The sequence below is a fragment of the Gambusia affinis genome, linkage group LG23, assembly GCF_019740435.1.
Source record: "Gambusia affinis linkage group LG23, SWU_Gaff_1.0, whole genome shotgun sequence".
Taxonomy (NCBI): domain Eukaryota; kingdom Metazoa; phylum Chordata; class Actinopteri; order Cyprinodontiformes; family Poeciliidae; genus Gambusia; species Gambusia affinis.
This window is the reverse complement of record NC_057890.1, coordinates 371962-384803: the sequence shown is the minus strand read 5'-3', so window position 1 is coordinate 384803 and position 12842 is coordinate 371962. Positions and strand designations below refer to the sequence as shown.

The 12842-nt window shown below is 41.4% G+C and overlaps 1 protein-coding gene across 2 annotated transcripts in view; it reads left to right on the top strand.

Moving 5' to 3' along the window:
• The window catches only part of tmtc1 (transmembrane O-mannosyltransferase targeting cadherins 1), an 85805-nt gene that overhangs the window by 41055 nt on the left and 31908 nt on the right, over window positions 1-12842 (top strand). For both annotated transcript variants that reach the window (XM_044107556.1, XM_044107557.1), the window contains exons 6-9: window positions 7961-8064; window positions 9424-9613; window positions 10676-10797; window positions 11521-11688. In XM_044107556.1, coding sequence (XP_043963491.1) covers window positions 7961-8064; window positions 9424-9613; window positions 10676-10797; window positions 11521-11688 — 584 coding nt within the window. The remainder of the gene's footprint in view (window positions 1-7960; window positions 8065-9423; window positions 9614-10675; window positions 10798-11520; window positions 11689-12842) is intronic.

The following is a 12842-nucleotide window of genomic DNA, read 5'->3' as shown; positions in this document are numbered from 1 at the left end:
ATAATCGGGACAAGGCATCTGGTTTAATATTTCTGGAGCCAGGACGGTAAGAAATAGACAGATTAAACCTTGAAAAGAACAGGGACCAGCGGGACTGACGGGGATTGAGGCGTTTGGCTGACTGAAGGTAGGATAAGTTTTTGTGATCTGTCCAGACCAGTACTGGATGTTCAGCCCCCTCCAACCAGTGCCGACATTCCTCTAGAGCCAGTTTGATGGCCAGCAACTCACGATCGCCCACATCGTAATTGCGTTCCGCAGGGGATAGTCTACGAGAGAAGAATGCACAGGGGTGAGTTTTGTTGTCAGAGTCGGAAAATTGAGAAAGCACTGCCCCCACCCCAGACTCAGAGGCGTCCACCTCCACAATAAACTGTTTATTAGGGTCCGGCTGAATGAGGACAGGGGCTTCAGCAAACAGAGACTTGAGGAGGAGGAAAGCCTTCTCCACTTCGGGGGTCCACTTGAACGGAGTCTTTATGGAGGTGAGAGCGGTGAGGGGCAAGGCTGTCTGGCTGTAGTTGCGAATAAAACGCCTGTAGAAGTTCGCAAAACCCAGGAATCTCTGCAGTTGTTTTCGGGTCTGTGGTACGGGCCATTCTAAAACTGCTCTTATTTTTTCCGTTGAAGGTCGGACCTGCCCGCCCTCAAGTACGAATCCTAAGAATGTTACAGATTGCTGGTGGAACTCGCATTTCTCAACCTTTACAAAGAGTTTATTCTCTAAGAGGCGTTGAAGGACCATCCGGACGTGCTGCTTGTGTTCTGAGAGGGTTTTAGACTAAATGAGTATATCATCGAGATAGACAAAAACGAAAATGTTTAGGAAATCACGGAGAACATCATTAACTACGGCTTTAAAAAATGCTGGGGCGTTGGATAAACCAAAAGGCATTACTAAATACTCAAACTGACCTAAGGGAGTCTTGAACGCTGTTTTCCATTCATCCCCTTGCCGGATGCGGAGTAAATGGTAAGCATTACGTAGGTCGAGTTTAGTAAAAACCGTAGCGCCATGAACTGGTTCTAGAGCCGAGGATAGAAGAGGCAATGGGTATTTATTTTTTACGGTAATCTGATTTAGACCCCGATAATCAATGCAGGGTCTCAGGGATCCATCTTTTTTCCCCACAAAAAAAAATCCAGCTCCTAAAGGAGAGGAGGAGGGACGAATGATGCCTGCAGCCAAGGATTCTTTAATGTAGTTCTCCATGGCCTCCCGTTCGGGTCGGGAGATGTTATAGAGGCGGCTGGATGGTAGTGGAGCTCCGGGGAGGAGATCAATTGCGCAATCGTAAGGACGATGGGGGGGAAGTGACAGCCCCTTAGTTTTGCTGAAGACTGGCGCTAAATCTTGATACTCTGCTGGGATTTTAGTCATGTCGGGAGGGTCGGCCTCTTGCAAGGCTGCCGGCGGGGAACGCGGAGGAACGGCGGAGTGGAGACAATCAGAGTGACAATTATGAGACCAGGATTCAATATGTGAATCCGCCCAGTTTATATGAGGGTTATGTTTTTGAAGCCAACTAAATCCCAAAACTATGGTAGAGTTAGCTGAAGGAAAAACAAAAAATGAGATTTGTTCGCTGTGGTTGCCGGAAATGATCAGTCGTAGCGGTTTGGTCTTGTGAGTGACTTGCTGTAATGATTTACCGTCCAGGGCAGTAACCCGAAGTGGGACCGGGAGGGGAATAGTGCCAATAGCCATCTGTTTGACTAAGTTGGAGTCTAAGAGATTCTGCTCGCACCCGGAATCAATAAGCGCGGATAAACTGAGCGATTCATCTCGGATGAACAGAGTGGCAGGAAGTAGAAATCGAGGAGAATCCTTTTCTTGTTTTAATTGGCCCGCCAGCCTCCTCACCTCTACTGACGGGCCTGGGCTTTTGATCGAGTTGGACAAGAGGCGATGTAATGGCCAGGTAACCCGCAGTATAAACACAGATGGGCACTCATCCTCCTTTGACGTTCCTCAGGAGAAAGTCGAGCTCGCCCTAATTGCATTGGTTCCGGCTCTGACGGACCTGACGGGGTCTGGGACTGAGGTGGATAGTGAGAGGGTGGTGACACCACGGGGAGAGAGAATTTCACAGGGGGATTTCTCCTTGTCTTTTCCTTATGCCGATCTCTCATGCGATTGTCTAAACGAATCGCCAGAGAAATTAAATCATTAAGAGTACTTGGTTCATCGATGGTGGCCAATTCGTCTTTAAGTGACTCATTTAGAGCATTAAAAAACGTACTTTTCAGGGCCGGCTCGTTCCAACCTGAGGAGGCTGCTCCGATCCTGAAGTCAACTGCAAAGTCGGCTACAGATCTAGGCCCTTGTTTAATTGATAATAGATTTCTAGAGCAGGCCGTGTTATCTGGTTCATGATTGAAAGTCTGTTTGAATTCCACCAGGAAATCTTTAAATGAGCAGCCATAATTGGTGGGATCTTTAAATCTGGCCTCCACCCATTCTAGAGCTCTTCCTGACAAATGAGAGAGTATGAAGGAGATCTTTGAACCATCATGAATAAAACTCCGTGGGGAGTGGTTGAAGGCTAGGGAACATTGTAAAAGAAACCCCCCACACCGATAAACTTCACCTGAGTATTTCTCTGGATTGGGCGGACGAACCTCAGAAAACCCGGGATGAACTGAAGAAGCCGGGTCAGGATCTGGAGCCGGATCAGACACGGCAGGAGCGTCGGCAGCGCCCTGTTGAAGAACCCTTTGCAGGAGGTTAGTCAGGTTATCTAAGCGCTGATTAGTTTCATTTTGCTGGCTTCCAAGAATTCTTAAGGCTGCGTTGTGGGATTGGATGAGTGAGTTTTGATCAGCCAACGTCCTCCTAAGTGCTTCTGCTGGGTCAGCGGATTGGCCAGAGTGTTCTGTCATGGTTGGAGTTACGCGCTTGACCCACATGCAGAAACACAAGTAATCAGATAGAACAAGTTTATTTTCTTTTCTTTCTTTCTCCTTTTCTTTTTAAAGAAACAAAAAAAACAACAGAATAATGTCTTCTTGGGGGAAACCTGGAACGGAGTCGTCTCAGCGCTGGAGGCACGGAAGAGGAAAGGTAAGTGTAATGCAGACTGGAATCAAACTGTTTCTGGAACGGGCTTACAGAGTGGGGAGAGGTTCATCCGCCCGGAGGGTAAACTCCGGTGGGGTCTGGAGCCTTGGAAGCTGACGGTCGGGGAATCTTCAGGGGTAGCGGACAAGGGAGTTGGAGCGTCACGGGGAGGGAAACCCACGGCCAGAACAGGGTTCTCAACAGACAGGAACTCAGCGTCACAAAGTGCACCTGGAAGCGGGGAAACAAGGAGAGATTACAAAATAGGCTTCTTGGAAAATACTCAGAGAGGTCACTCTGGGGGCTCTGTGTACCATTACTGGTCAACACTCTGGCGTCGGAGAAGCCGCCGCCCACTCCTCTTAAGCTGACGATGATTGTGCCAATTACGCACCGGTGCGCGAGAACCGCCCTTCAATCACCCGTAACCTCCTGGCTCCCCCTGCTGGAAGAAGAATAAAACTCCCCACAAGGCTAAACCTCCAAACCCAACAAATTGATACACGGACAGATGAGATTCCCCGAGTTAACCCAATACGGCTCTTTACCATAATTAGTTTGTCGTGTTTTTAATAATAAAACGTGTTTATTATTATGAATCTTTGGTGCAAAAAACTGATTAAAAATCGATTTATTTACTGCATGTTTATGTCTGTTAAGGTTGAGATGGAACTGAACATAAAAGCAGCTCTTTAAACCATTTAGCTAACCAACACAACAGAGACACGATCAAAACTGTCAGATGAGTTATTACGCCGCGATAATAACTCAGAAATATAGTTTGGATGTACAGTATTTATATTTCTTTCCTACTTACGGAAGGTTTCTGTTTATATCATAGGTTAGTGGTGCCTTTGTATTCTAAAGAAAGATATAAAACTTCAGATATTTCACAACGAGATATTAACATTCATGGAAAAACCTTACATAACTTTATATTAAATCAGAAAGTACAGCGGCCACCGTAAGAAAGACTTACAGTATTCAATTATGCCGCATAACTGATCAGTACAGTTTTGCGAGGGAACGCAAAAGAAAAAAAATTCCCCATGTCCCCTAGGGGGCTCCGTACAATTCCATCACCTCAATGGGGAGACGAAAAACACTCCAGGCTGAAGATGATAAACAAATGTCTGATTAAAACCTGCTCTACCAGCTCAGTGACCTTCATCGACAACCTCTGGATCTACTGGCAGCGCTTTCACCTTTTTGGAAGAGGCAGACGCAATCTTAATAAACATGGGATAAAGATACTCACTGCAAACCTTTTTTATTTTAACAACAAGGACAGCAACGTCATCATCGCTTCAGAAGAACAGGCTCGAGGACGTCTGACTAGGATGGAACCCTAAACATGGTTGAATGACAATAATGAACCGATTGTACTAATTGAATCAGCGCCTCCTAACTACAATTTCTTAAGTGAGAATAGAAAACATAAAAAAGGAGGAGGCGTGGCTTCAATATTTAAGAATACAGTAAATAGTAAAATTTCTTTGGGTCACTTCACGTCTTTTGAGTATCTTGGAATTGAGATTAAAGGCCTCAAACAAACTTTAACACTAACTTTATACAAAACTCCAACATATGTGGAAAATGTCTTTACTGAGTTGAATGAACTTCTATCTCTCATATGTATTGATTATAATTGTTTAATAATTGTTAATGATTTCAACATTCATGTTGTGACAACCCCCAAGACAGAGGGGCTAAAAAGCTCTAATATCTTAGAGACTTTTGGTCGAACACAACATGTCAAACAAGCAACACAAACTCAAGGACACACACTGGACCTGGTTATCAGTATTGGTGTGAATATTTCCAATGTCTCTGTAACTGATGTCGCCCTGTCGCATCACTTCCTGTTATCTTTGAAAGTTCTTTATCCTTTAATCCACTTGAACAAACAGCAACCATCACAAAACATTCTCTCACAGAAAACACAGCAGAAACATTTCATCAAATCTACTCTTCTTCCTCACCCTTAAGCTCTAATGACGTAGATAAGTTGGTAAAAGATTTTCAGTCTTAAGTTTCAGATATCATTGATTCCATTGCCCCAATTAAAATGAAGGTTGTGTCTGGTAAGAAGAAATCTCCATGGAGAAATGCACAAACAGTTAGATCTGCAAGACAACTCTGCCGAAAATGGCGTAAAACTCAACTTCCAGCTGCTGCCATCAGGCAAGAGATACAGAGCAATAAAAACCAGGACAAATCGCCAAAAAACAGTTTCTACCTGATGACAATCATGGCACTAAATTCAAAGGCATAAGAACTTCTGCTCTTGACATCACTCTGTTAAAAATGTAAATTCTGTTTACTCTGAGACACCTCCAGGTGCTGCAACCATCTTCTGATGTCTATTTATTTCTTGTTTTGTGTTGTTTGTTTCTTCATCTTTTTATGTATGTATATCTATATTGTGTGTTGTGTATGTGTATATAACCTGCACTTTAACTCGAATCAAGCAGTCTCAATCTCGTAATCTGTTGATGACAATGACAAATAAATCTTATCTTATTATGACATCTATAAAGAAAAACTACGTTACTATCATTTAACACTCAAACATGCAAGACAGGTTTTCTTTGCAGATGTCATAAACATTAACAATGCTCCAGCTTTATTTGCAACAGTCGACAGACTCACAAACCCTCCTATCACGTTACCACCTGAATTTCAGTCTATTGCCGCCTGCAACCAGTTTTCCAGTTTCTTTTCAGAGAAAATTCAAAAAATCAGAGGATTAATCTGCACATCCACTATAAAGTCAGAACCAACACTGTGCCCAAACAAAACAAATACAGGAAAAATGACCCAATTTCAACTATTTAATTATAAAACCCTAGAGGAAATTATAAGTCAACTCAGCTCCAGTTCCTGCTGTCTGGATGTTCTACCCTCACATTTCTTTAAGAAAGTTCTGTCTGTTGTTGCTACTGATCTGATCCAAATAGTAACTCATCGCTCTCATCAGTCGTTTTCCCCCAGGCTTTGAAAACAGCAGTAATCAAACCACTGATAAAACAGAACAAACAGGACAAATCACTACTGCAGAATTACAGGCCGATCTCTGACCTCTGACCTCCCATTCATCAGCAAAGTTATTGAAAAAGTTGTGTGTAAACAGTTAAAATTGTTTCCTAACGATAACCAACCGCTTTGACTCCTTCCAGTCTGGTTTCCGGTCTCACCACAGCACAGAGACTGGCCTAGTCAAAGTTTTCAATGACATCCATATAAATACGGACTGTGGGAGAACCAAACTTTCAGAAAACTGTACAACAGCTGAAACACTGACTTCCTTTAAATCTCAACTAAAACCCCCCTTGTTTAGAGTTTTATTTGAAACGTGATCAATTAGAAATTTATTGACGGAATCTGACTTGATGTTGTGTTTTTGTTGTTGATTTGATGTAAAGCACTTTGAAATGACTTGCTGCTGAAATGTGCTATACAGGTAAAGTTTGATTGATTGATGTTATTGACATTTTGAAAAAAATGCAGCACCTTATTGACAATAAAACAAACAGAAAGAATGTAACTGTGGCCTCCCGTTTTGTCAAGAAAATTCTTGTGGTCTTATAAGGTGTTGCACAAAGACAAATCTGCATTCCATTTCAGTGGCATATATAGTATGTTTTAAGTAAATAACACTCCAGCATCAACTTCATATTTGATGTTTTAACAAACACAACCAGATCTCCACGGAAACTTAATGATCTCATTAAGGTTCTTATCACTCACTGTGACCATTAGCATCCTGGCTGTATCATCTGGTAAGGTGCTGTACTTGGTGTGAGGAACTTGAGTCCTGACCAGTAGATATTCTGTTTTGTGCAGATGAACTGTGTTTCATCTCATCCTGTCTTCTGGCCATTATTCACACAACACAGAACTAAATTATTATTTGAACCGAGCTGAGATAGGACCCGAGTACATTTAGCAAGGTTACACAAGAGAGTCCGGCCCTTTTGTCCATCTGTCATAGGATGAATCAACAGATGAAACATGTTTGACAATTTCAGCTTAGATAAATGCAATCTGAACAGGGAACAGGGAGTTCTTTGTTTCAATTGGAAACTTCTCATCAGAGGTCAAAGGTCACATGTGGGGTACCTCAAGGTTCAATCCTAGGACCCCTCTTATTCAATATCTATGCTGCCACTGGCTCAGGTTATAACAGGAAATAATATTAGCTACCATAACTATGTAGATGACACACAGCTCTACATTATGATGTCACCAGGTGACCTTTGACCCCATCTAATCACTGAACAGATGCTTAGAACAGATAAATGTGTGGATCTGCCAAAACTTTCTCCAGCTGAACAGAAACAAAACTGAAGTTATTATTTTTGGATCCAAAGTGGAACAATCTAGAGATGCAGATCTAGAGTTATAGATCTACATCTCTAGAAATTAGAAATTAGAAATTTATTGACGGAACCTGATTTAATGTTGTGTTTTTATTGTTGATTCTATGTTGCATTGTGTTTTTGTGTTTGATTTGATGTAAAGCTCTTTGAAATGCCTTGCTGCTGAAATGTGCTATACTAATAAAGTTTGATTGATTGATTGATTTGTCCTTCTCTCCCACTTCTCGCTACTTAGTACTAGGTGTCAGGCTACATTGTGTTGCATTAAATCTTATCGGAAAAGACTTTCATGCGCTTAATATCCAATTTACCATTACTATTTATTGAATTCATAGTCGCCAGCTGGGGTGGCAACAGGGGTGGTAAGGCTCTCAGCTGGGGTGGCAAGTGCCACCCCCTCCCTTCCCAGTATATCCACCCCTAACTATTGCTCCTAGTTTTTTTTTTTATGCACATGGCTACACTGTAGGTAATTGCAAGACCTTGGGATAGTTTTTAAATGCTATCTGTCCTTCAGGTGGTGTTGATAATGTCAGTTCGGCTGTGGCTCATGGGAGGATCCATGCCTCTTTTTTCAGAACAGGACAACCCTGCCTCCTTTTCACCTCATCTGCTTACCAGGTTAGTCCACACTCTCACAAACTATAATATAATGACTTGACTGCATTCAGATCTGATGAGAAAAGATGGAAGGGTTTTTCTTTTTGATTCACTTGGTTTTATACAATGCATGACCCCTTTAAAAACATGGCTCTTTCTCTAAAACAGACAGAGCAACTGGTCCCTCTACTGCCCTGAACTCCCCACCCCTCAGCATGTCTGCATGCAGACTATTTAAACAAGCATTTCTGAAAGAATGGGTCGCTCTCAGGAGCTCAGTGAATTCCAGTGTGGATCTGTGATAGAATGCTACCTGTGCAACAAATCCAGTCATAAAATTTCCTCACTCCTAAATATTCCACAGCCAACTGTCAGCTATATTATGAGAAGATAGAAGTGTTTGGGAACGACAGCAACTCAGCCACAAAGTGGTAGGCCACGTAAATTGTATTGGTCAAAAGTCAAAGGAACTGATTGTCGACAGTAGGAGGTGTAAACCAGACATTCAGCATATCATTATAAATCGGAAGAGGGTGGAGATGGCGCCAAATTTCAGGTTCCTTGGCACCTAGATCAGTGAAGGCCTGACCGGAAAGGCTAACTCCACTTCAGTCCAGAAGCAGACCGTACTTCCTGAGGATTCTCAGAGAACTGAGCTCTTGGTGTCCTTCTATCCCTGCTCTGTGGAGTTGGTGTTGAGTCACAGCATCTCACTGTGGTTCTCCAGCTGCACTGCGGCAGAGAGGACGCGGCTCCAGAGGGTCAGACACACCACCCAGAGACTGATTGGCTGCCCTCTTTCATTTCTGGAGAAGATGCACAGGACCTGCTGCCTTCAGAGAGCCTGGAGCATCATCAAGGACCCCTCACACCCTAGCCATCACCTCTACAAACTCCTGCCCTCAGGGAGGCGTTTCAGGCCAATAAAGTCAAGGACAAACAGATTAAAAACAGTTTCTACCCAAGAACTGTTGTTGCTCTGAACACAGCAAATCCATCTAAAGAATTCTTTATATTTTTTTTCTTAACATCCCAGTTGTTTGTGTGTTTCTGCTGTTTTATTTTTATTGAAATATACTTATTTTATTTATTTATTTGGCTTGCCTTTGACAGTTACTTTTCAAAGTTGGTTGTGTTTTTTTTCTTGCACAACGACAATAAAAGGAATTTTGATTCTGATTCAAATTAGTTTATGTGAGTAGACGTATTTAACCAGGGGAATCTAATTGTAAATGAAAACTCCAATTCATATATTCATTGATTTGAATTGTTCAGTTGTTGGGTAATAAACCTTTTTCCATTTCTTCTTAAACATCTCATTGGTCTCATAGCTGTGTGTCCTCTTTACCAAATAGTTCACACTATGCCCTCTACCGGCAGGTTTCTTACCTACTCATACCTGCTGTCCTTTAATGCCTGGCTGCTGCTGGCTCCGGTTGTGCTGTGCTATGACTGGCAGGTGGGCAGCATTCCCCTTGTAGAATCTCTGGGTGATGTGCGCAATGTGGCCACCATACTGCTGGCTGCAGTGATGATTGCTCTCTGTTTGCACTGCCTCTTCTCACTAAAGGTAAGAGCCAGATTGTAACATTTGGTTGACCATCTGTGTCTTAGTCCAACTTTCTTGTTACTTTACACTACTCGTTCCCAACTGTAGTTTTTCTAGAAGCTCTGGTTCATTTTGGGAGATGTGAATGCAAACTCTATTGGAGACCAAAAAATTGAACTCCAGTCCATCTAAAAACCTCGGTCTCGGTTGTTTTGACGTGAACTCTAACAAGATTTGAATACATGTGAACACCGAGCAGACCGGCGACCGCTCCAAAAGTAGGAAGCGGACTATTGCACAAGGCATTCTGGTCAATATATTACTCTGTCAGATAGTGGAGGCGTTGTGTTGGTTTCCATGGCAATGAGTTTGTGGCTTTACTCTTGCATGTAGAGGAAAGGCCACAGAGACTGAGGAAAAGCAGAATATAAGAGGTTTAAAGTTGTTTTACACCAGTGTTAATTTACTGCACTGTAATTTTTAAGCTTTCATTAAACGACAAAAACTGGACTAATCTGCTCGTTTGTTTGTAGAACTTGGCATAAGAGCCATGGTTTAAATTTTAGCAAACTGATGTCAACAGCAATACAATTATGCAAAATTAATTTACTAACCAACATAAAAGAAAAATTTTCTTAGCCTTCTTTTTTATCTTGACAGAACTGACAGAAACTAAACTATAGATTTATTTCCACCAAGAATACATATTTTACATATCAAAGGTAAGATAAGATAATTTTATTTGTCTAGCACATTTTCAGTAACAGAGCAATTTGGATTTTTCATAAGAACATAATGACCATGACTATAATCATTTCATTTTCTAATAGTTTTTAGATATACTGTTAAAGAATCGGATATGGGAGTAGGACAAGTGCTGCAAATTAGCTTACAGTAAGCACCATAATACAAGCATGTGACTGCTGTTTTATTCAGTTTGCTGTCCCTATCAAATAAACCTAATAAATAAATGACCTTGACTGAATGGGGTTTTGAAACTCTATTACATTTTCCTCACAAGTGATGCTGTTCTACTTATGCTGATTGTGTTTTTGCTCTGATTGTCCTGTTTTTCACCTACAGAGGCAGGAGAAAAAGGAGGTGTTGGTAGGAATTTTTTTTCTTGTATTTCCCTTCATTCCTGCCAGTAATTTTTTCTTCAGAGTGGGATTTGTTGTGGCTGAGAGAGTTCTCTACATGCCCAGGTGAGTGTGTTATATCTGGATGAGACGGTGCAGAACTTTTATAACTGTCCTTTTGTGTCTATCAGAAACAAAATATATACATTTATATAATATAATGTATGTTTCTGCTGCTGACAGAGGAGGAGGGCTGTCTTGATCTGAGACAACACAGCCCTCCATGACCTTGAAGGGTCGTGGTTATGATGGTACTGTTTCTTTATATCAGAATACCTGATATAAAGGTACGGAGCCCTAAACAGTGTGTACAAAAACAAACTCTTCCCTGATCTGTCTATAAAAGAATAGAAGTGAAGATGTAAAATTAACACACTAGAGTCAAATATTCAGATCATTAGCAGGACGTTGGAGAACTTGATGCACTGAGGAGATAATTCAGGCACCTTGAACAAGGTACACCTAAAATTTGGAAAGGGATAATTTTTCCAAAAAGCATTAAAAATTATTACCAACTAAACACAGCATTATCAGCTCATCCCAGAAAGCTACCATTGCTCAATTCAGGGATAACTGGAAGAGTTTGATTGACATGAAAAGCCCCCTGAAATGTTGATGGTTCTTTAGTCAGCAGTTTTCAAAACTTATTTTGATGAGCTTCTTTTGTAAGCCAACTAATATTTTCAATCATAGGAAAATAACATATGTTACACAAGGACAACGTATGTTACACAATGTTATCCTGAAACTTACCTGACTTCTTGTTTCCTCTGTCTTTTCCTTCTGCAGTATGGGATATTGTATCCTTGTGGCCGCTGGTCTAGGCCGACTCTTTTCAGTTGCCGGCCGCTGGGGCACCACACTCCTCAGTGTCTTCATGTTGCTGCTGATCCTGCTCTTCTCCTGGAAAACCGTTCAACAGAACACCGTCTGGCTCTCCAGGGAAGCTCTCTTTCGGTGAGTGTGTCTCTCCGTTTCTGTGATTTCTAATAGGTAGAGTTTCTACACACAAAAATGGCTGCATTGCCGTCAGTTACTGACGTTGAACCACTTTTTTCAGTAACGAGTAATCTAATGTGGTACTGTTTCAAATCCAGTTGTCAGACTACAATTACTTATCAAAACCACTTTGCATTACTGCGTTACTATTATCTTTTGTAATTAAGTTTTATTTCCTCTACACGTCTTGGGGAGTAACCACCGTTTCTATGTGGCCGTTATCAGCAACAACAGAAACATAAACAATGAAGGGAGGAGAGAGATGTACATTTTGTTGCTGGAAAAACAGGAACTATTTTGAGTTTTGCTCGCTAAGTCCAATTATTATAAGCAGCTTTGGGCTAGCATTTTCTAAAGTCCCTTGCAAATTTAATGTGTTGCAGGTTACGGTTTTTGGGGTTGGTAATAAGCAGACATAAACCCCAGAATTTGTCTGACATCCAGTTAGTTTTAGTCAGACTCTCCCTGTCCATCATTTCCCGGATAAACCGTCTTTGTTAATGTCAAGTTAATATATTACCTGTGAATGACGTTGAGCTTTGCATTGCGCTCCAAAAAAACTGCAAACATCGAGACTTATATGAACAGTGCAATAAACATGAAAACAGCCACGAATGAACAAGTCTGTAAAGTTGTGCAACTAAACAGCATTAATATTAAGATAAGTGTCACAAATCTGTGCAGCGAGACATCTGAGTTGTGGAGCCACAGGAGGAGCGCTGTGTGCTGCTCTGACGCCAAACACAGGGCCGTAATGCTGAACCTGGAGGCTTGGGTAGAGGGGAAAAGGGGGGGCTCTAAAGTCCTACTTCTAGTTTTCCAGACAATAGTGGAACACAAAAACACACACAAATTACTAAAGTTTTTTTTATACTGTTGTAACCATTAAGCAATCTCCCCTTCAGTTCAACCTTATAAATGAAGATACATTGTTGATGTTACCATTATATAATAACTCCCACATTGCCAAAGATCAATGTAATTTTCACAAGTGGAAAAGTGTTGTTGTTTGCAGCTGCGGAAAGTAACAAAAAAGTTACTTTTAATGTAACTTAGTTACTTTCCAAATCAATTAATCACTAATCGAAGTTATTTTACCAAGAAGTAATCAG